The sequence below is a fragment of the Panthera pardus genome, unplaced genomic scaffold (assembly GCF_024362965.1).
Source record: "Panthera pardus isolate Hobbes unplaced genomic scaffold, ASM2436296v1 HiC_scaffold_13, whole genome shotgun sequence".
NCBI lineage: Eukaryota > Metazoa > Chordata > Mammalia > Carnivora > Felidae > Panthera > Panthera pardus.
Window position 1 is genome coordinate 163664286 of NW_026526688.1, and position 24804 is coordinate 163689089.

The 24804-nt window shown below is 42.1% G+C and overlaps 1 protein-coding gene across 4 annotated transcripts in view; it reads right to left on the reverse strand.

Moving 5' to 3' along the window:
* CWH43 (cell wall biogenesis 43 C-terminal homolog) overlaps nucleotides 1-24804 on the reverse strand; it is a 56397-nt gene that overhangs the window by 24811 nt on the left and 6782 nt on the right. For all 4 annotated transcript variants that reach the window (XR_008421774.1, XR_002070784.2, XM_019412319.2 and 1 more), the window contains exons 4-9: nucleotides 24326-24480; nucleotides 21614-21815; nucleotides 16930-17018; nucleotides 12181-12438; nucleotides 9747-9869; nucleotides 5446-5525 (exon numbers count right to left, since the gene is read on the reverse strand). Coding sequence is in view for 2 of the 4 variants with exons in the window: in XM_019412319.2 (XP_019267864.2) it covers nucleotides 5446-5525; nucleotides 9747-9869; nucleotides 12181-12438; nucleotides 16930-17018; nucleotides 21614-21815; nucleotides 24326-24480 (907 nt within the window). In the remaining 2 variants the exon portion in view is untranslated. The remainder of the gene's footprint in view (nucleotides 1-5445; nucleotides 5526-9746; nucleotides 9870-12180; nucleotides 12439-16929; nucleotides 17019-21613; nucleotides 21816-24325; nucleotides 24481-24804) is intronic.

Sequence of the window (24804 nt, forward strand, 5' to 3'; positions counted from 1 at the left end):
TGCACAATTGAAAATCCATGTATAACTTTTGACTCCCCAAAACCTTAACTACTAATAGCCTACGGCTGACTGGAAGCCTTACCAATAACATAACAGTCGACTGACACACATTTTATACATTATATACATGTATTATGTAATGTATTCTTATAATAAATATAACCTACAGAAAAGAAAATGCTATTTAGAAAATCATAGGGAAGACAAGACATATTTACAGTAGTGTACCATAGTTATCGATACTGTAAGTTTGTATCATCTGTTTACAAGATGAATCTTGTGTCAGTGTCTATATCAACATGGTCTTATATGATACAAAACACTATAGGTATTATACATATTACTAACAGCAGACATCAAAAATGAAAAGATGAGGTGAGGGGCGCCTGGGTGGCTCAGCTGGTTGAGCAACCGACTTTGGCTCAGGTCACGATCTCACAGTCTGTGAGTTCGAGCCCCGCGTCAGGCTCTGTGCTGACAGCTCAGAGCCTGGAGCCTGCTTCCGATTCTGGGTCTCCCTCTCTCTCTGTCCCTCCCCATTCATGCTCTCTCTCTGTCTCAGACATAAACATTAAAAAAAAATTTTTAAATAAAAAAAAAGATGATGTGAAAAAGAAATTCATATTTACTTCCAGCTATAACAATTCATGCATTGATAATGAAGAAGCAGCAATATGTTTGCTTTATGGTAACCTAGTATAATCGATATGACAGCTTCATGCTAGCCTAGCCTATACAATTAATGAATGAATCATTATAAAATTTTTATGGCATACAGTATTATAGTCATCGTTATAATGCAATTTTGGAAACACTGTTCCATTTTTTTTAACCACTTGTCTTGTAATGATAGGCTGATACACAATTTCTCCAATGATAAGAGAGAGGCATGCTGTATGCTAATATAATTCTTTGAAAGCAGAGTTATAAAACAGTGGGAAAACTAAGACGTGATTAATTTTGCATTACATACACTCACCTCATGCCTACGTAAGGATAGGCTGTCCACCTCCATAGGAGTCTTGCACAGAGTGTTCTGCATGGTGAATACTTTGATGACAGGGACACCAAATGTCTAAACAGTTCTTGCTGTACAGGTAGTAGATTTTCACAAAGACACACACACAACAGACAGATTTATTAGGTGTACAGCGTGATGATTACTTACAACTCATAAAGTGCAAGTGGATCATCATCAAGGTCTTCATCCTCATCGTGTTCACGTTGAGTAGACTCAGGAGGAAGAGGAAGGGGCGGGCGGGTGGTCTTGTTGTGTCAGGGGTGCCAGAGGAGAAGAGGGGGAGGAAGAGGAAGGGGAGGCAGGAGGAGCAGGCACACTTGGTATACCTTTCTGGAAATGCACTGTAATTTCTGTCTGACTTCTTTCGCGTTTTCATTTCTCCAAAAATGTTTCTACATGGTACCAGTCCTTCTTCCACCATTTGCTTTAGGTTCGGTGCCCTTATCGTAGAAGGGTCCGTGTCGTAAAAGAAGTCAAAAGCAGTCTTGAATCATTGGACCCCTTCTGCTAGACTGTCTAATGTCAGTTTGTCTTCTGGCACTGCGTCCTCTACATCTTCCTCATCATCTGGCTCTGGTTTGGAAGCACTCATCTCCAGTGGGTCATCTGTTCATTCCTCTGGTGTGGTGTCTGTTACCTCTTGAAGTTCTCTAAGATCCGTATCTTGAAACGCTTCAGCCTCCACTTTTTTTTGCCATTATCTACAGTCCCTTTTGTGATTCCCTTGATTGGCTCTGTCATAAATCCTGTGAAGTCAGGCACAACATCTGGGCACGGATTTCTCCAGCAGGGATTTATTGTCTCAAGCTTGATGGCTTTCATGACTTCTTCTAAACAACGGCATCTTCAGTGATGTAATTCTTCCAGACTTTCATGATGTTGTATCTGTCAGGGCTCTCCTCCACAGCACTGACAATTCTTTCATAGAATATTGTGTGTAATGAGCCTTAAAGGGCCATAGAACTCCCTGATCTAGAGGCGGAATCAGCAAAGTTGTGCCTGAGGGCAAGTAGAGCACTTTGATGCCTTTGGTGTTGAACTCATGGGATCCTGGGTGGTCAGGGGCATTGTCTCATATCAAAAGAACTACAAAAGGCAGTCCTTGCTGGCAAGGTACTTCCTGACTTCAGGGACAAAGCATTAATGGAACTAATCCAGAAAAAGGGTTCTCACTGTCCAGGCCTCCATGTTATACAATCAAAAGACTGGTAGCTGGTGTTTATCTTTTCCCTTCAAGGCTCAGGGTTAGCAGCTTTATAGATAAAGACAGCCCTGATAATAAATCCACTGCATTTGCACAGAACAGTGGAGTTAGCACATCCCTCCTACCTTAGATCCTAGTGCTCGCTTCTTTTCCATACAAACAGGTGTCTTTTGTGGCATTTTTTTTCCACAATAGGGCCCTTTCCTCTGCAAGAAAAACCTGTTCAGGCTAGTATCCTTTCTCCTCAATGATTTCCTTAATGGGGTCTGGGAACTCTCTGCTGCCCCTTGGTGGGCGGAAGCTGCTTCTGTTATCTTGACAGTTTTTAAGCCAAAACCTTTCTAAAGTTAAATTCCCCAGCTTTAGATCCTTCCCCTGCCTTTCGCGCTAAGTTGTTCCATAATGATCTCGCTTTTTCTCAAGTCATAATGGAGTCTATAGGCATGCCTCTCTTACAGCAATCCCGCACCTACCTAAAAGCTGCATTTTCAGTATGACATAGAAAGGTATTTCGCAAAAAAAAGTGTGAGGTTTTCATGCCTGCTGGTGTGGCCACAGCGACAGCTTCATGAATCTCCTTTTCTTTTTTCCTTTTTCTTTTTACACTGGATCTTTTATGTCAAGACGGCTGGTGAATGTAGCTGCAGACCCCAATCTACAGGATATCAAGCAATTCAACGCTTTCTGGTCATGACTTTTCTCTGCTTCTTGGGAGCACTTCAGGCATCACTAGAGGAACTTCATATGAGTCCCATGTTGATGCTCAAGGTCTACAGTATTGTTTACAATCAAAACCACCTGGGAACCACGAGAGATCACTTTTTACTGTAATATGAAATTCACTAGGGACAAACTGCTCACCTGGAGATCAGCATCACACCGAGTTTTAAACTGATACGACGCTTGAGCTCACCACGATAGCTGCAGGAGGTGAGGTAGTACAGTATGGACTAGGGGTAATTTGATGCAGTTATGATTTAACATTGCATCTTTATGTTTACATTTCTCTCCACTGCAAATGAGCCAGGTACAGTCTGTGTGTGTGTGTGTGTGTGTGTGTGTAAGTTTTGGTACATTGTAACTTTTGATAATAAACCTACCCACACTTTCTGGTAGTAAATGACAAAACAGACTAGTCTCTACATATATATTCCACATTCACAACACACCTTTTTCTTAATTTTTTCACTATTTCTACATTGTGTGGGTGGCCTGCAAGTATTTGCAAACTGTCACAAACCTCCAGTATACTTTCTTTTTTTTTTTTATGTTTATTTGTTTTTGAGAGAGACAGAGACAGAATGTGAGTGGGGGAGGGGCAGAGAGACAGGGAGACACAGAACCCAAAGCAGGCTCCAGGCTCCGAGCTGTCAGCACAGAACCCGTTGCGGGGCTCAAACCCATGAGCCATGAGATCATGGCCTGAGCCGAAGTCGGACACTGAACCCACTAAGCCACCCAGGCGCCCCTCCAGTATACTGATGAAAAAGATATGCATATAAGTGGATCAGCACAGTTCAAATCCACACTGTTCAAGGGTCAAGTCTATCCTCTAAGTCTGCCCAGTTGTCTCCAATGGCACTGCCACCACACCCATCCAAACCTCCATAGTCTCTCTCTTGGATGACTGAAAATGCCTTGTCACTTATCTCCCTGTCTCTACTCTACAATCCATTCTTCACAGAGCAGCCAACCTGCTATCACATTTCTTCATGTTCCTGCTTGAAATACTCTATGGCTTCCACTGAAAGAAAACTAAAATCAGGACACCTCACTGTGCTCTGTAAGGCCCTGTATGATGTGATCCTTCCCGGCCTCCCCATCCTCATCTTCTATGACTCTTCCCCTTACTCACCAAGCTTCAGCTGCACCAGCCACCTTGGTGGCCTCAAACATGCCCCACCTGTTTCCCCTCAGCCCTTTACACACGTGCCCTCTGCCTGAATCCTTTACCCCTAGCTCTGTGATTAACTGGCTTCATCTCAGCTTTCAAGTCTCCACTCAAATATCACCTCCTCAGAGCAGCCTTCTCTAACCACCCAGTCCAGTTACTCTCTACTCCCTAATCCTCTTTGCTTCCAAGCAGCCTGATCTAAAGTGACAGTCTATTTCCTCCTCTGAATACCGTCTTTCTTCCCTACTAGAATGTAAACTCCATGAGGGCAGGGGTCTTGTCCAAATTGTTTATGTCTGTACCCCGGGAACCAGGCACACAGGAGACATTCAGTATGCATTTATCAGATGAATGAAGGAAGGAAGGAAGGAAGGAAGGAAGGAAGGAAGGAAGGAAAAGAACAGGTATTAAATCTAACTGAAATGACTCCTTTTGAAAAGAGGAAGATTAGGTATCTTCATTTGACCGACATGCTGCAATGATAACAAGTAACAAAGGACAAAAGAAAGGGACCACGTAATGAATTATTCACTTACTAAGAAACCATTACTGAGTTCTGAGTGTGTGGCAAGCACTTTGTCAGGTGCTGGACGTGCAAAGGTAAATAGGAGAAGCATGCTCTCCGTGCTCAGTATAGCTTTTTATTTTCATGAAAAATTTGCCTGGTTGATGCAGATTACTAAAATTCAGAGCTGACCCTCAAATTCTGTCTTAGCCAAAACTGTAATTCTAACCGCATTATGAAACACATCACACTTCATCAGCGCAGAAAGCAAGCACAACACAGCAATAACTTACTTTTTCTTCTACCCACCTGTCTAGAAGAGAAGGGGACAATAAAACATTTAAACCTGTCGACCACAAGCAGGGAAAGGAAGAACAGGAAAACTTCCATGACTCATCAATACACAAACTACCCATAATCTTCAAAATCAAGAATTATCTAGAAGATTGTTTTTAAATCAAAGGCTCTCATATTGTTGCCTTCAGCAATATCTGCCCATAAAAAAAAAGCCCATTATAAAGTAGTTCTTTACTTCATAGTTTAGATATATTAAATGATAGAATGGCAAAGATAACATCATACAACAAAATTTTGAGCAGCTTGCCTTTAATAAATGGGTCTATCCTGTCCCAAGAACCCAACTTCATGAAATAATTCCATTATATAATTAGCCTATGACCTAAGGGTTAAAGAAATGGGGTTCAGGGCCCTGAAGTCATGAGATCCAGATCTACAGTTCAAACACAATGATAAAGTGTACAAATGTATGCATATACGTACATAACACATAACATTCTATATCCAAATTTTTCATTACTTACCCCTTTGCCCAATTTCCTCTCATAGGTTTTATGCCGTAGTCCTAATCCCAGTAGCCCCACACCAACAAGCAGCCACAAAACTAAACAAAAAGAAGAAATACTTTTTAAAAGAAACTAAGTTTGTCTTTTTATAAACAATTTTTTTTTTTTTATTTTATTTTTGGGACAGAGAGAGACAGAGCATGAACGGGGGAGGAGCAGAGAGAGAGGGAGACACAGAAGCGGAAACAGGCTCCAGGCTCCGAGCCATCAGCCCAGAGCCTGATGCGGGGCTCGAACTCACGGACCGCGAGATCGTGACCTGGCTGAAGTCGGACGCTTAACCGACTGCGCCACCCAGGCGCCCCAACAATTTTTTAAATAATGCTGCAATAGGGGCGCCTGAGTGGCTCAGTCGGCTAAGCGTCCGACTTCCACTCAGGTCACAATCTCATGGTTTGAGTTCGAGCCCCGTGTCAGGCTCTGTGCTGACAGCTCGGAACCTGGAGCCTGCTTTGGATTCTGTGTCTCCCTCTCTCTCTGCCCCTCCCCCGCTCACACTCTGTCTCTCTTAAAAATAAATAAACATTTAAAAAATAATTTAAAAATAAATAAATAATGCTGCAATAAACAGAGGGGTGCATAGATCTTTCCAAATTCATGTTTTCATTCTATTTGGGTAAATATCCAGAAAAGGAATTACTGGACCATATATATGGTCATTCTATTTTTAATTTTTTGAAGAACCTCCATACCGTTTTCCACAGTAGCTGTACCAACTTGCATAGATGAATGGATAAAGAAGATGTGGTATATATACACCATGGAATATTACTCAGCCATAAAAAAAAAATGAAATCTTGCCATTTGCGACAACATGGATGGATGTAGAGGGTTTGATACTAAGTGAAATGAGTCAGTCAGAAAAAGACAAATACCATATGATTTCACTCACATGTGGAATTTAACAAGAACAAATCAAGAAAAAAGAGACAAACCAAAAAACAGACTCTCAACTATAGAGAACACACTGATAGTTACCAGAGGAGAGGTGGGTGGGGGATGGATGAAATAGGTGAAAGGGATTAAGCATACTCTTGTGATGAGCACTGTGTAATATAAAGAATTGCTAAATCATTATATTGTACACCTAGAACTAATATAGCACTGTATGTTAATTATACTTGAATAAAAAATAATTTTATGAAATTATTAAATCTATTAGGCAAGGATTTTGTGCAAAGGAGAAATGTCTAATTCCTGGGTTAATTTTCATATGCAACATGCATGTACAACCCATACTTGAAACTCAGGCTTCAAGGAATCTTCCCTGAAATGTTCCAAGGACCATGAGCTTCAGGTAAAAATAAATCATAAGTATGTACAAGAAATAATACACAAGAAAACAAGTCTCCATGGGCAGACACCAGCAGGGAAAAAAATAATCCTGTAGAATCAAACCCACGAATACTTCAGATGTTGAAACTTCTAGAATCAGAATATAAAATAAGCATGCTTAACAGGTTTAGGAAAATAAAAGAGGTTATTCAATAGGATGATCAGGAACATGTGTGAAGAAATAAAATAGACTTCTAGAAATAAAACTACAAACTCAGTGGACAAGATAAGTAGCAGCAGACAAAGCTGAATAGAGAATGAGTGCAAGGGTCGGCTTAAAAACAAAGGTAGATAATATGGAAGAGGTTAAGGGACATGGAGAGATCATAAGAAGATCCAACACAATCCAACTGGATTCAAAAAGGAAAAAGAGAAAGAATGGAAAAACAGCAATATTTGCAGAAATAAAACTGAGAATTTTCCACAGGTGATATAAGACATGACTCTTCAGATTCAGAAAGTCCAAACACTAACAAGCAAGGTGGAGGGAAGACGGGGAGGGGGAGTGCAGAAGCAGGAATCCACATCCAACATATCACAGGGAAACTCTGGAACACCAAAACAAAGAGGAATCGTTAAGCGCTGCCAGGCAAAAAAGACAGATTATTTCCAAAGGAGCAAAGATTACACCGACAGCTGACTTCCCAATAGCAAAACCTAAAGCCAGATAACAGAGTAGTATCTTTAATGTGCAGAGGAAAAAAATAACAACCAAGTACTAAAAGAACAGAAAGTGAAGATATAATTTCCAAACTAGAAAGAGGAGTAGGAAGGCGGAGGATAAGAAAAAGAGAAAAGGAAAACCCAATCAATGCAAAAGAAAGCAAGAAGAAAAATAGGGGGAAATCTACTTAAAGTAGAAAAAGCAAAGTAAGATGACAGAAATAAATCATAATGCATGAGCAATCACAACAAAAATAAACTACATTTTCAAGTTACAAGACAAGACTGACAGTCTAGAACAGGCACAATGGAGGCTGTAAAAAGATGGGTAGTTGCCAGGGTTTGGAGGAAGGAGGGAAGGATAAACAGGTGCAGCACAGGGGAGGTTTAAGGAAGCGAACCTATTCTGCAGGATACTGTGATGGTGGCTAGATGTCATTATACCTTTGTTAGAACCCACAGAACATACAACAGAGAGTGAACTCTAATGTCAACTATGGACTCAGTATCGGCTCGTCAGTCGTAACAAATACACCACACTAATACAATATGTTAATAATGGTGGAAACTGTGGAGGTGGGGGTGTGAGGGGGTGTATGAGAAGGAACTCTATACTTCCTGCCCAATATATCTGTAAATCTAAAACTGTTCTAAAAAATAGAGTCTATTCTTTTCTTTTTTTTAAAGACAAAGATAGTGGTTGCCATTGGTAGAGGCAGGGAACGATGAACAGGCAGAGCATAGGATTTTAACGCGGTAAATTACTCTGTACGATGCTATGATGGTGAATACATTTCATTATACATTCATCAAAACCCACAGGACACACAATACCAAGAGTGAGCCCTAAAGTAAACCAGAGACTTTGGGTGACAGTGATGTGTCAGTATACATTCCTCAGTTATGATAAATGTAATAATAAACTCTGGTGGTTACTGGTAGTGGGGGAGGCTGTGTGTATGTGGGGCCAGAGGGTATATGGGGAACCTCTATACTTTCTGCTCCAACCAAAAATGGCTCTAAAAAATAAAGTCCACTTTTAAAAATTACACAAAACTGTCTAAATAACTTTTTAAATAAACTGTTCCAAATGCCTCAATTTGATGAATGAACTAAAGAATTCTGGTTCTTAATACTGTTACTACTACTACTAACAACAACAGCAACAATAGAGACAAAGATTGTCAGGATTAAAAATAAACAAACAAGGGGTGCCTGGATGGCTCAGCTGGTTAAATAAGCATCTGACTTCGGCTCAGGTCATGATCTCACGGTTCCTGAGTTTGAGCCCTGCACCGAGCTCTGTGCAGACAATTCAGAGCCTGGAGCCTGATTCAGATTCTGTCCCTCCCTCTCTCTCTCTGCCCTACCCCGTTTGTGCTCTCTCTCTCTCTCACACAAAAATAAACATTAAAAAAAAGTATTAAAAATAAGCAAATAAAACCTGCCAGATCTTAGTTTAAGAGACCTACCTAAAACATAAGAGCAATAAAACAAAACTCTAAATTTTGAAAATATCCCCAAAATTTTAGTACAATCTTTTCAAATTATGATGGAACAGTATGAAGGTGTTTACATAATGGTGGTGCTGCTTTGTGGCATTTCTTTCAGAAATACATTGAAACTTTATTTAGCTTGTTTTCTATCTCTTCACACTGTAATATTTTGTCTTCTTTATACAAGTATCAAGTCACTGACGGTGGAGACCCGTTTTTACACGTCTTTACATCCGACATAATGCTACGTAGTTCGGTAGTGCATTGTATCCCAATACACTGCCTGCAAATGCAATCCTTTCAATAAACATTTCTATTTAATGTAGTTCATTTGAAATCAGTCAGATTGAATAGTAAACTAACTTCATGTTTGAGCTTCCAGTTCATCAATATTCCCAATGTTAACATATTTAAGCTCCCAAAAAAGAACAAGAAATGAAATAAATAATTTGAAATAGAAAATAGTTCTAATGAGAACAAAGCATCTTGGAAATTCTACCTGTTAAATAGTCTTATCTACATGAGAAGTGAAGCAAAACTAACAACAGAGTATTTGTGCCTGACATGAGAGGCTACCAGAGATTTGCTTCAAAGCATTTCACCACAACAAGTAAGGAAGACAGCTGTTAAGGATACTGGCAAAATATTAATGATTATTGAAACTGGGTGAAGGGGGCATATGGGGGTGCACTATACTCTTTAATTTCATACATGTTTGAAATGTTATTACAATTAAGTGATTTAAAAAAAGAAAGCAAAACTTACAAAGTTTCATATATTTTTCACTCTTTCTGAAAAGCACTTTAGGACTGTTTTTTGTTTGAAGAAAGTCAAGGCTTTTCTTAGGACTAAATAGCATATTTAGTCCAATAATTAGCATCACTGTCCCTGTTAAAAGAGAAAGCAAGAATGTATTACATTCTAATCCAAAAATCCTCCCAATGGTAAATTTCAGGTTCCTAGATTTCATTTCAGTGGACATACCCGGAAAATTCAGTGATTGCGTTAATGTATCTCAGTACCTAAGCAATTACTCCAGCAGTGCTTTTGATAATTGGAATTGATCATAAGAAATTGGGGGGACGGGAGGTTCTAGGAACCCTGCTTCAAATGAGAAGACTCCAGCGTTTTCTTGATGAGGAATGTCTTTTAATTTCCTGAGTGTTTCTTCGTTGTTAGGTTGGTAATGGGTATCGCTGTCGATTTTGCAGAGGAGGGTGGAGCCCAAGAGAAAGGCGCCTTTTGAACTGCCCTAGGGACTGAGTTTTCTCCGTTGAAAAGACCTCAAATGCATCAGGTTGAGGAACTCGAAAGGAAGATAGGTGGACTCTTACTACAGCCGTGTCTGGGACAATAATTCTGGCTTGGGATGTGGGTTCTCACAGTGGATGCACGCTAGAGCCAACCACACGTGCCAATAAGGCCAATCAAGACGAGCTCCATTCGGATGCATTACCATGTAACTTACATGTAAAGTTTACATACTTCTGAAGTTGTATACAATGAGAATGGAAACAGAATGATTGAACGGTATGTAAGTTAGAAAATGTCAAGCAGAAGTTAAGCTTAGGCAGAAGGCTAGCAAAAAAACATTATATGCAATTTTCAGGAAATAGCTGGAGTAACCTTGACAATAAGTTTATTGCTAGTTTCTGATTCAATACAGATTCTTTTCAATTGTATTAAAAGCTACACTGAGCATTACCAACTCTCCTTAGTTTTTGTGGCCTTATCAGTATGGCAGTCTTACTTAAAAAAATGTTTAGTTGTATGCAGCTGTAAAAAAAAGCACTTTCTGCAGTTTCGGGGTAGCAAGCACTCAAAAAGCACAACTTCGTAACATTCTGAAGAAATAAACATATGCTTAGAATGGCTCTTACTGTTGTTCGTTTTCTCCACATGGCAGACCCCTAAGCAAGCTGGAGTAAGGAAAAAGCAGGGCATTGGACAAGGAGATAGAGCAGGACAGAGTACACACACCTGAAAGAAACCAGAAGAAATACAAAGTTTGCAAAGCCAAGGTTCTTGCAAAGGAAATGCAGCAATTTATGCCTCCAGCTGGATGAGTGCATGGGTGTTTACCCGAAATAGCAAATTCTCAGCTGTTTTAAAATATTTCATATAATTTAAAAAAATGTATCTTCCAAATCAGCCTGTCTTGCTAGATGTCTAGCTCAGGGAGTAGAAAAGTTTATGCGAAAACGTACAGTTACCGGAAAAATACCAAGGGCACAGGGGGATGGACAGGTAGAAGCCTAGACCTCTGTGCAGCCCTCACCCCCAACCATAATTCTGTAAGGATTTGTCTAATTTTATGTATGGTGTTTCCCCTACTACAAGTGCCAGATGGGCAAGGACCCTATGTCTCTTAAGTCTCCAGCAAATGGCACTGTGTCTGGAACATACAGGCACCCAAGATTTTTTTTGAACGAATGAACGAACAAAGCGAAAACTGCATTTGTGAACACAAAAGAACCGAATCCCTAACTGACATGTTTTGTCTCCTGAAGTTTTCACAATTTTTATCCTGGAAGCATTTGACATGTTTTACTTAAACTAAAATGACAGGCAACATTTGATTTGTGGATGCCTGTATACATCAGTAATTTCATCACTGCCAGAAGGCAATTTTTGAAATACTCAACTGAGCTAAGTCTATGAAATTTTAATTGGGTGCATGGAAAATATTTATCCTATGATTTGGCAATTTATCATTTAGACTAAGATTCATATATATAAAATATATTTTATTGGTTAAAAATATGGTAAATAAAAATCACCACTAAGACTTGGGAGAACCAGAAAAATCCCAATTTCTTTATATATTTATGAGCAGCACTCAAGTAGCAACATGAGCCTCATGATCATACTTTTCCTAGCCTAGCATGTAATACAACTGTTACATAGTACCTCTTTATACTTTACAAGGATTAAACTTGGGTTTGTTTTTTTACAACTAATTTACCTAAAAGGCCTTTACAGTAATGAGTATTACTGAAACTCACTGATGAATTAAGAAATCTTTTAAGTAGTAATTTAGACATTCCTCCAGTTGTTTTATTTTTATCAAGAGAGTCTATTTTAATAATAATTTTAAAAAAGACACAATATCCTAGGTCATGTAAAGTGCTAAATCCTAGTCAGCCTGACGGGTATTTTCAAGCAGCTACTTTAATCCAGACCTTTCAAATATACTCACCCAAAAGTAAATCAGATCTTTCTCTAGCGTAGACACCTCCTGGAACAAACTTAAAAGCCGTGCACCATGCACAGAAAAGTATCTCCAGGAGATAAAATAGCATGGCAATGGTCATGGCTTTCCCAGGGCCCGACCCTGAGCTAATAAGATGTCCAAGCACTTGAGGCCACATGGATGCTGTGAAGACAGCAAGCACACAGCCAGAAACGGCAGCTGCCCACGTGGGGAGGTAAAGAAGGCCCGCAGCTGAAGCTGCTCCTGTTTGTGACAGAGAAAGAAAACAATCAGACAGGAAAAACAGAAGAGTCTCTCCCATTTTCTTAAAAAAAAGGAATAATGGGCTCATAGGATGACCAATTTATAGCTAGCTATTCAGAGCCAGAAGGGACCTCGAGGGCATCCTGGTCCAATTTCCAGACTGATGAGAAACTGAGGTCCAGCGAGGTTAACATGATTTGCTCAAGGTCATGCGGCTAGTTACTTGCACAGGTGGAGGCAGAGTGTGAATCTAGTAAATCTCAGTGCTATTTCTTCCGGAAAGACAGGGGGAATGAAATGGCATTTTTAGCTTATTTGTGTTAAGACCCTAATAGCAAAACAAAACAAAACAAAACAAACTTCTAAAGAAGTGAAATTTTCTGTAATACCAAAACTGTGTCCATTTAATTTAACCAGCCGGATCCAGAACATTGGAAAACACATAAAGTCAGCGTGGCTTCTAGAACATTTATGTTAAGGAATTTTCTTGAGGACTTTCCATCCACTTAAACGCTGCCCCTTGTCCTACAATATGTAAGGTGGCTTTCCCAAGCTCACATCCCCAAAAGATGTGACTGAGGGAGGATCAGTGGGCTTGCTGCTTTAGCAATGCTGCAGTCAGTTCATTCGTTACCCAATAGCCTGGTAGGTGTTGAAGTCTATGCCATCTGCCCAGTCCACAGCAGGCACTTAGTAAATGTTTGCTAGTTTGCTGAGCTAAACCTGAGAGTATAACGTTCGTCCCAATTCCTGGGAAATCAGTTCTGAAACAGCACATCAGGGTCTCATGGCACCCCACTTTCAAGCCATCTGTGTAACACCTTTCTACAGAATATGACTTTTTATAGACAATTCAGTCAATTTTGTTAGAAGTGTGACCCACCCTTCAAGGATGTCTCCCGCAGGCTCCTCGCTGCTGGGGTGAGAACTGCAGAAAAGGAGTAAGGAACAGGAAGTGGTTCCAGCCAGCCTCTTGGTGCCCCGTGGTGCCCATCCATCAGGAAGTTCTACTTGTACCACGACAGGGCAACGCCACGTAACCGCCTATCCTCCCCACCCCTGCTTCAAGATCATCGCTAAGATCAACGTGAGAACCAGATTCCAGAGCCCTCTACAACCCACAGAGTTTAACCTCACAGTGAGACCTTATAATACTTAGATCTCATAATGGTTATTTTCATAACAAAAAGTTTTTTCATTTTGAAATAAATAAATGTAATGACTAGTTACTGTAGAAATTTTAAAAATACAGAACTGTAAAGAAGCAATTGAGAATTGCCTAAAAAAAAAAAAAAAAAAAAAAGAATTGTCTAAGACTGAGCTGATCACAGCCAATACTCGTATGTATTTTCCCTTGTCTTGTTTTATGTACATATGAAAATATTTTTATACTAACGGAACAATACCACTTATTGAAGATTATATTCTTCTTTTTATGTAACATTATACCGAGAACATCTTCTCACATTATTAGTGTTTTTTTCTAAATCATTTTTATGTATATATACCATCCACTAGATAAACACACCACAATACAAGCAACCATTTTCTTATTGTTGGCCATTTATGAAGCTTCCAATGCTGTGAGGAATATCTTTCTTTTGTTAATGATCTCTTACTACATCTCCACTCATTTCCTTAAAATAGTCCTTTAAAAAGAGTCTTAAAAGTACAAGTACTGGGGTGCCTGCGTGGCTCAGTCGGTTAAGTGTCCGACTTCACCTCAGGTCATGATCTCACGGTTCACAAGTTCGAGCCCTGCATCAGGCTCTGTGCTGACAGCTCAGAGCCTGGACCCTGCTTCGAATTCTGTCTCTCTTGCGCTCTCTCTCTCTCTCTGCCCCTCCCCCACCCACTCATCCTCTGTCTCTCTCTCTCAAAAATAAATAAACACTAAAAAAAAATTTTTTTTTGAAGTATAAGTACTGTGTCAGGAGGTAAAAGCATTTTAAAGAATCATTAATTATGGGCAACTGCTTTTGTGAAAGGTTAAGAAACTTTGCTGGGGCACCTGGATGCTCAGTTAGTTCAGCATCTGACTCCTGGTTTCAACTTAGGTCACGATCTCACAGTTCGCGAATTCGAGCCCTGCATCAGGCTTTGTGCTAACAGCATGGAACCTGCTTGGGTTTCTCTCTCTCCTTCTCTCTCTCTGCCCATCCCCTACTCCTCCCTCCCCCCTCCCCAAGTAAATAATAAATAAATAAACTGTAAAAAAAAAAAAAGACTTGCCAGAAGTCTCACCTTTTGAACCCTGCAGAATTATTCCTTTCTAAAAATCTTTACCAAATTAATGATGAGAACAGTATCACATTTTGAGTTTCACTTTTCTAATGATTAGTGAGAGTGACTTTTTCCTGTTTACCAGCTTACAAAGGCTATTTTTTAAAAACAATGATTCCTGAGTTGATATTCCAAATGAAAGACATTAGAATGACTTTGAACCATGAGATCATGACCGGAGCCGAAATCAAGAGTCGGACGCCTAACTGACTGGGCCACCCAGGTGCCATGACACCAAGCAGAATTAATAGTAACTGAATATTCCAGTACTATTTATAATAACATGTTAGTTTTCAATAGATCAAATTTTTCATACAATAAAATTATAGGAACACTGTAAAGTACACCAGGGTCCTATCAATACGTTTAGCACATCTGTTTTTTCTTTTAATAGAACTTTGATTTTAATAATTTAATTGCCACCAAGATTTAAAGCCCATTAGAAGCTTGAAATCTGCTTGCCCCTGAGGTCTTTTAAACTACTATTTAACACTTCAGAGAGACAGCAAAACTACATTAGGTTTGACTCTACTTATCTCGGGAAATAAGTATAAACATAACACTATAGGTTCACAGCTTTTCTGTCTTTTAACTGACAATGTATGTTTCTGGGGCCCCCAGTTTTCCATGTTTAAAATTAAGCTGCCAATTACCTACCCAGTAAGCATTTTCCTTATATTCCATGAAAATAGGCATGACATCAGGGCTGAACAAACCTCCGATGTATTTCATGTTCCTTTCCCCAACTGCATAGAGATTAAGAAGCTATATATGCTCATTGCAAACTCAGCATTTACAAAAGTATCTGGCCCTTTTCTTGGGGAATCTCACGAGGCATCTCTCTGATGAGAAGAAAGGTTACTCTTAAATTCTATTCATACTAACTTCCACAGACACCATAGAGAATGCCTACCACAAAACACATGTGCAAGTAAAAAGGGCTCAACACGACTACAACAGTTTGCTCATGCCGCTCCAGGACGACGAGGACCTGGCTAACTTCATTAAATGAGCCAATCTATTCAAATCACACATATGTCAGGGCGCCTGGGTGGCTTAGTCGGTTAAGCGTCCCACTCTGGCTCAGGTCAAGATCTCATAGTTTGCGCGTTCGAGCCTTGCGTCAGGCTCTGTGCTGATAACTCAGAGCCTGGAGCCTGCTTCAGATTCTATTGTCTCCCTCTCTCTCTGCCCCTTCCCTGCTCACACTCTGTCTCTGTCTCTCTCAAAAATAAATAAACATTAAAATATAGTTTTAAAAAAATGAATTACACGTATGTCTCCATGCAAGAGTAATAGCACTTAGGATGTAAAGAAATTTCCTTATTACGTTAGTCGATCCACACCTTCTATTACCAATCCACAGTCTCGAACCCACACAGGGCATCCAGTGCAACACTCTGAATCACCTGGTTAATGAACACATAAGAGGGCATCTCTCTTCACAGAGACCAAGTACACTGCTCTGTTACAGAGTGCGGAGTTTTTTATTGAACACTAAAACCAATTCTAACCATTTTCTGCCTTTTAAGGGGAAGGGAGAGGAGTGATGTAATTCAGGCATAGTAATAAAATAGTCAATCATAAAAATCAGTAGTTGCTCCTAACATATGATGGCTTTCATCAATATCCTGTAATCCTAACCATTGTGACTGGGAGTGGAGGGTCCCAGCCTTGAATAAGCCAACGTGGACCCCAAAGGTAAGTCAAGAGGTGAGAAGCTCAGGAGGGCATTCCTGAAAACCAGAGAAGCAGGGAATCTTGGAGAGGGCAAGAGGTCTGGCAATGCGGTAATGTCTGACTTCCATCTCCTCAGACCTGCAGTAGAAACAGGGGCGCCTGGGTGGCTGGGTCGGCTAAGCCTCTGACTCTTGATTTCGGCTCAGGTCATGATCTCATAGTTCTTGAGTTTGAGCCCTAAGATGGGCTCTGTGCTGACAGCGTGGAGCCTGCTTGGGATTCTTTCTCTCTGCCCTTCCCCCCTCAGGCACGCGCGCTCTCTCTCCCTCCGTCTCAAAATAAATAAATAAACTTAAAAAAAACTGCTACTGACACACATGCCTTGTTTGGCAGATGGGGGAGAGTATGTGAGCACCGTGAGGTGGCAGTATGGCAGCTATAGGAGGAGAGAGGTAATGAAGGAGGAGGAAGTAAATTGTCAACTGAGTGGAATGCCGGGCACAGACACGTACAGGTAAACCCACGTACCTGTGACCCACCAGAGTAAACTGGTACCAGGAAACCATGAACAAGCTGAGAGCATCAATCCGCTCGCCAAGCTCAGCAGAACTGCACCTCTGTAAGAAAATAATGTGCTGTAGGACATCTACCATCATTAATATTTTATTGTCCCAAATAGAAAATACATCTCCTACCTCTGGGTACATCCAAGAGATAATATGAGTGTGAAAAAACCCAGTGAGATAATGAGAGCTCATTGAAAACCAATATCATATCCAGTCAGAACATTGAGGGGTAGCCGGGTGGCTCAGTCGGTTAAGTGTCCAACCTCAGCCCAGGTCATGACCTCACCATTCCGGAGTTCAATTCCCCAGCCGGACTCTGTGCTGACAGCTCAGAGCCTGAAGCCTGCTTTGGATTCTGTGTCTCCCACTCTTTTACTGCCACTCCCCAGCTCAGGTGTGCACGCATGTGGGCACGTGCTCTCTCTCTTTCCCTCTCTCTCTCAAAAATAAATAAACATTGGGGCACCTGGGTGGCGCATCCAACTTCGGCTCAGGTCATGGTCTCACTGCTTGTGAGTTTGAGCCCCACATCGGGCTCTGTGCTGACAGCTCAGGGCCTGGAGTCTGCTTCAGATTCTGTGTCTCCCTCTCTCTCTCTGCTCCTCCCTCACTCCCACTCTGTCTCTCTCTGTCTCTCAAAAATAAATAAACATTAAAATTTTTTTAAATAAATAAATAAACATTAGAAATCAAGAAAAAAGAACACTGAAGTAATAGCAACTCAGACTTGAAATAAATGATATCTTCGATCTTTCACGGTCGATGTAAAACACGGCGATTGAGTATTCTCAGACTATTATAGCCCATATTGGCCATGTAACATGTGACATGTGACAACTCTGCCGAAGACAAAGAGAAAAAGTCACTGGGAATTGTTTCTATTTAGTTTGCCTCTTTTTCCTTCCTCTGCCTCAAAACAGTCTGGGCCTTTCTGGGACTGCTGTCAACTGTATAAATAATCGACAGTTGTGTGAGTTTTAAAACAACCACAAACTGCTTCATTCTTTTGCTACTTTGGCAAAAACTTGCAGGAGGAGGAATCAAAAAATTTAACTCCACTTTAGGGGAATATCCAGAAGCAATAATAGCTACCACGTGGCACTCAATTAAATAGCTACAACATAAACTAAGCTAAAAAACACAGCACTTACTACCTCCCATGCACTGTTTTAAGACTTTTGCATTTTATTAGGCTCTCAATCTTCCCAAGTCTCTAAGGTAAATGCTCTTATTATCCCCATTTTGCAGAGGCAGACACTGGGGGAAAGAGCACTTAAATAACCTGTTGGAGGTCATACACAGCAGCTCTGCTAGGACTCAGAAACCAAAAAAGGTCATCAGGCCCTGGAGGGAGGCTCTCGGCTACTATCCTGCCCACCCCCACTTCCAAGGTGAAGGATCACCCTGGGTCTACAGAAGACCAGATGTGAAAAAAGGCCGTGGAGGACACTGTTGATTTTTTTGTATCCCCAATTCAACGACAAATGTTTACGAGGACCTACTATGTGCAGGCTGTGTTCTAGGGGCTTGGGATACATCCATGAACAAACATCCCTTTCCTCCCGAGGGCCCCCATTCCACTGAGGGAGGAACAGACAGTAAACACAATTAATAAATAATTCAGGATATCAGAAGGCGGAAAGCACTAGTGGTAAGAGTCCCAAGGCCGGGAGCACTGGGGCGGGCTGATGGGAAACTGGAAGCATGAGGAAGACACAGTTTATCTAGCTCCCTCATTCTCTCGGGGTCTACCATCCGCACTGATCCTTCGGCTTCCCAACGTCCCGTCGGTACGCTCTGGGCCCCTCCCTCACCCTTCTCCCATCCCTCACCTCTTTACCACATCAACACCTACCTGGGATGCAATCTCTTATGGATTTTAGAAAGCGATTTCTACTATGATGGTCATGACTCATGAAAGCCTAATGCAACATTTCTCCAGCAGGGTTCTGAGAAACACTAATTTTATGAGATGTTCACAGGTGTTCTAAAAGAGGAATTCTACTTTTTTTTTTTTTGGAGGAAGAAAGAGAGCGTGCACAAGTTGGGGCGGGGGGGGAGCAGAGGGAGAGAGACAGGGAGAGAGAATCTCAAGCAGGCTCCACGCTCAGCGGAGCTTAGGAGCCCTACGTGGGGCCCCATCTCATGACGGTAAACTCATGACCTGAGCCAAAATCGAGAGTCGGATGTTTAACCAACTGAGCCAACCAGCGCCCGGGAATTCTATTTTCAAGTAAGTTTGAGAAACTCCCAGGAGGTCTCTCATCTGCGGATGTGCATTGTGAATCACAAAGAGAGAAATATGAAGTGCAGATTTAGGAGACGTTGCCTTTTTCTCTCAGGGTATCTATCAACATCTCAAGACACCAGTGTCCCACAGAACACAGTTGGGGAAATGCTGGTCCCGTGAGCTACATCTCCATCTTCAATGCCTCCCTCCAACAGACAGAATTACAACATGTCTACCAAAAAAGCCCCTCATTTAACAGGTGAGAAAAACAAAGCCAGGGACACGACGTGACTCGTCCACAGTCGAATGATGAGTTACTGTTGGCTGAGCAGGACTCCAGCCCTCAAGCCTGGCCTCGGGGTCCTGGCCCAATTCTCCTTTTGCTGTTCCATATAACCGATGCCTATTTTTAAAGGGAATTTTCGAAACAAAGCTTTGATGCATGGGAAGAAACCCCTTCCTTTCTCTTCCTTTGTGCCTTTCTTCCTTCTTTCCCTTCCTCCCAAATATGCGAAAGCATCCAGGATCAAAGGATACAAACTGTGAATGAGCTAACATATGGAAACTTCCTGGCTCCATGCCTGACAGAGTTAAATCATAAGTAGTAGTTCTTTTTCCCATTCCCTGCCCTCAAGTTGCTTACTGTCTAGCAGGAAGATCTAAAATAACTGTAATGGTCTTTTTAAAATTTTTTTTATTAATGTTTTTATGTATTTTTGAAGGAGAGAGAGAGACAGAGCATGAACAGGGGAGGAACAGAGAGAGGGAGACACAGAATCTGAAACAGGCTCCAGGCTCCAAGCTGTCAGCACAGAGCCCGATGTAGGGCTTGAGCCCACGTACTGTGAGATTATGACCTGAGCTGAAGTCAGACGCTTAACTAACTGGCTGAGCCACCCAAGTGCCCCTAACTGTAATGTTTTTTAAAATTGTAATACAGATAATAATAAAAGACAGAAGAGGGTAAGGGTGGAATTTAAGGTAGTATGTAGCATAAAGGAACCCTTGGGATAATCAGAGAAGACTTCACAGAGCAGATGCTTGAGCTGGGTTTAGAGGGGTGAGTAAGAGCTTGCCAGGACACCAAGGCATAGAAGGCAGCCAGACAGAGGGAAGAGCACATACATACTTGCAGACAAAGGCCTGGAACAGTCCAGCACTTCTAGGGAACTGGAAGTGATTTCAGCCCAGATGAAGCACGGGGATAAGGTAGGAAGTGTCTGTAAAAGTAAGAGGGGTGGGGGAACAGATCCTGTCTCACATGACCTCGTATGGAAACACCACTTAAAGGTTCTAAGCCAGGGAGTGATGGAGTTAGATGTGCATTTCTGGAGAGTTCACTGGGGGCGGGGCTAGTGGGGGCAGTGCAGAGAAGGCCACACTGAAGAGAGACCATGAAGAGGCAAGAGAGGAAGCCTAGATGAAAGACGGTGAGGGCTCCACTGAGGCAGATAGGGTGGGGATCGCAGGGGAAGGGATAGATCTGAGAGAAGTAGTAGAATTGACTAGACTTAATGCCAAATAGACACAGAAAATGAGAAAGACACAGTTGTAGGAGGACTCCTGGATTCTGACTCGGATGACGGAGTGATAGCTAGGAAGGGTGAAGCAAGGCATGGAGGAAGACGGACGTGTTTGGGGACTGGGAACTTCTGAGTCCAGACCTGGACACCTGGGGGTATGCTCTCATGTCTGCTGGGGAAGGATCCACCAGGCATTTGCCAAATGTGGGAACCTCCACACTGTAAGAGCAAACAGTTATCTGAGTCAGATGTTTTAAAGGTTCCTCCAATCTTTGTACATGAAAGGCTGGGCCTGAACACAGGAGAAAAGACGTATCCCAAAGAGTAGAGACAGGGTTAATGAGGACCAGGCATATGCTGGTTCCGACACTTAATCTCAAGACTGCTGACTCCCTGGGTGCCCCATGGTTGGAGCAAGTCCCAAAATATCACAGGATGCAGAGATCTCTCTGGGCGTCCCTCCTTTGCAGAGAATAGAGATCGATGCCCAGGCTGCCAACCTGTTTTCTCTCATCAGGGCACCGTGGTCTCGTCCCATCAAATGCCCGTAACTGTAAGGAGGGGTCTGAAGGAAATGGCAACAGCATGTCTTCTCTGCCCCTGAGAATGCTCCCCCATGTGGAAACTCCTCAGAGCACCCAAGCAGGAGCTCCCAAAACCTTACTTGGCCGGGCACAACCTTCAGCCCTCCATCGTCTGCTTTCTTGCAACCCTTCAGCACAGGGGCAAACACCCTCCACAGCACGCAGTAACGTCATGCAACGTTGTTGCTATCTAGGGAAAGTGGAATATGAAACACCTGGCTGGCGCAGATCTAGCTGCTCAACAAAAGAAGTATTTCTTCCTTCAACTTTAATAGCCAATTCCTTGATGGCTTGCAAACCGACACTCACCCAAATGGGTTAGGATCTGGCCCTGGATGGGGGTGCCCACTCACGGCCCATCTGGAAATAAGCGAGACCTCTCCAAAAATCCAGTGGGTGAGGAACACGAGACTGCCAAAGGCAGCCCCTGCCAGGCACCAGGTAGGTCTGGAGGCCACGCCCTTGACTGCCACTCCAGTATTTTTCCCCTCTGGCTTACTGCAGTCGCCATCTAGGATAAAAAATGGGAAATGGTCAATTACATGAAAATGTACCCTCTATATTTCACAGACTTGTAGCAAGCAAGAAATGGTACCTGGCTTCAAGGAGCTTATTTTAGAAGGGAAGATGAGATGTGGCACTGTAATACAAAGCGGAACGTGCTGAGAGCTAGTTGGTGTGAGAGATGATTTCAGGCAGGCTAGATCAGGAATGCTTTGGGGAGAACCAAGCATTTTGGGATTTCACAAGGGAAAATGCAGCGAGTTCTTTACTTCATGTGAAGTTAACAGTATGAGTAAAAACATATACAGGAAGGGGCACCTGGGTGGCTCAGTCGGTTAAGCGGCCGACTTCAGCTCAGGTCATGATCTCGCGGTCCGTGAGTTCGAGCCCCACGTCGGGCTCTGTGCTGACAGCTCAGAGCCTGGAGCCTGTTTCAGATTCTGTGTCTCCCTCTCTCTGACCCTCCCCCATTCATGCTTTGTCTCTCTCAGTCTCAAAAATAAATAAACGTTAAAAAAAAATTTTTTAAATGTATATATATATATATATATACAGGAAAAGTGACTGGTATGTTGAGGGAACAGATGCAGTCCTACTTGAGTGGAACATATTCAGGACACCAGGCCATGTCCCCGCCTTCCCCCAGGACACCAGGCCATGTCCCCGCCTTCCCCCCACCCCCAAAGAGGGCTCTCATCTACCCCACTGTGCACCCAGGAACTGAGCAGTTCCTGAGTTTCAGGTCTCTTCCTAGCCTTTGATAGGAACTCATTTAATCCTGGCAACAACTTTACAAGGTAACCTCTGTTACTAGACCCATTTAGTAGATCCAAAAACTGAGGCCCAGAGAGAACAAGTCACTTGTCCAAGATTATACAGCTGGTAAAGAGAGCTTAGGCAGACCAACTCCACCACCTGTGTCCCTAACTATTCCCTACTTCCCGGGGCTGTTTCACCAAGAGGTCTCATTTCACTGCACCAATGACTTCACACACAAAAACGTAACAACCAGAGAAAATGCTGGCAGGAGAATGTCTTTGTAAGAACAGACAGCCTGCTGGGCAGATGGCCCGTGCTACTGGGAAGCTCTCTGCAGGACAGAAGAAAGTCTTGGGGTCTGTTTCATGAGGAGGAGGAAAGCCATTCTGCCAATAAAGGAGTCAGAGGGAGAGAAGCAGAGCTGTGAGCCACAGGGATGATGGGGAGGGTGGTGAAGACAAAGGAGGCCAGGGCCTGGAGACTGAGCAGTCTTTGGGTGGGGAAGAGGGAGACCTAAACTGAATTTGCGGAGCACCACTGCTGTGGACTCTGGTCAGGGACCCCTCTCCCAGGACCCAGCAAATCTTCACTAAAACTACAAAACTGGCTGGTGTGATCTGATATTCTGGGGAAACTGATGAGGAGTCTGGGGTTTTGTAAATGAGGTACGGGGCAAAAACAGGAAGGGACCAACAACTGGGTCACATAAATTAAAACAGAGGCGAGAAAAAAGAAAACTCAATTCAGGAAATGTAAATGATACCCTGAAGTTCAGATCCTTATCAGCCTGTACCTGTGAAATTTGCTGCCTGAGTTTCCACCTTCCAATGTTAGTGTTTTATGAAACATAAAGCATATATTAGGGCACCAGACTGAGTTCTAAATGTTCTAATAGTAATGTCACTTGACCAATATCCTTGAATGATGTTCCCTTGTTCTCACTGTCCCTGTTTCATGCCAAAATTGGGGCGAGAGGCGGATTATACAAGCACTTTGTTCATGCTGAGCCAAAACCCTCTAAACTTTCATTAATCTGTGAGATTTCTCCTTGTATTGACAAAAGAACAGTGACTCACTGAGACTCACACAAAAAGCCAGGTGCAAGTTAACCAGAATCTAGTAACACTTCTCCCTTCTTTTCAGAAGGATCTCAAGTTAGCATATGGAGTAAATATGCAAGCTGGGGATGTGTATGTCTCTGAGAAAGTCAGCTCCAAAGAGAGACAGGTGATTTGGTATAAATATGCAAGATTTCCTTTCTTTTTCAACCTTCAGACTTGGAGCTTAAACATCTTCAGACTCCCAGAAAAGAAAAAAAGAAACAAAAACCAAAAAACCCAGATAGTTCCCAGAGCCCTTGCTCATGAATAACTTCTCACAGTGTTAGAGATATACGGGGGTCAGTGTGGAGGAAGAGAGACGAAGGGTCTCATCCCTCAGCCCCATCCAGAGGGAGAGGGGAGAAAGACAAACTGAAAGCCAGCTGGGAGTCTCAAGCCTGGGTTACTTTCCCACTCCACACTGATACAAGCCAGAAATGGCTTATTATTTTCATCCTCGGTTCTGGCAAGGAAAAGGTGCCTTCTCCTTAGATAATAATCCACTGGCTGTGGATTATTATCCCTCTTTCAGAGGGAGCAAAAAATTGAAACAGAGGCATAGTGCAGAAAGACTTCTTATCTTTTCAAGATGTGTTCCATTCAGATAAGTACACTATGCAAGAGAGCAGATCCCTAAATAAATTGGGCGTACGCTTACCTGTGTAAATGCGATCAAGTGTGGCTATGGTACTTAATGTCAGTATCACTCTGTTGGACATCTGATAACTCCAGATTGGATTTAGTGAGGTGTACCATATGCGGAGAACAAGAAGAAGAATCTGTCCTAAGATGAATCCCCAGATTCTGAGGTACCTGTAAGAACAAAAGTATTTTTAATAACTTTTTATGTGCTTTCAATGTACCATGGTCAGAGTGAATTTCATAGTTTCATAGAATGAGTCTATAAAGTAGCCCTGTTGGTAATTTGCAATAATGAACATGCCTTAATCTTCAGTCTTTATAAAGCCCATTACCTAGGCAACTTGTTGCAATCCCCTAATTCTCAAAACATCGTGGAGACTGATGGCAAGTATTCGCATTCCGATTTTGTGAAAAGGGGGAAAAAGTGAGACTTCCAGAAGCTGTATGCAAAGTAAATACTATCACTGAAATTCCTGGTCCCAACTTTCCCTTTGG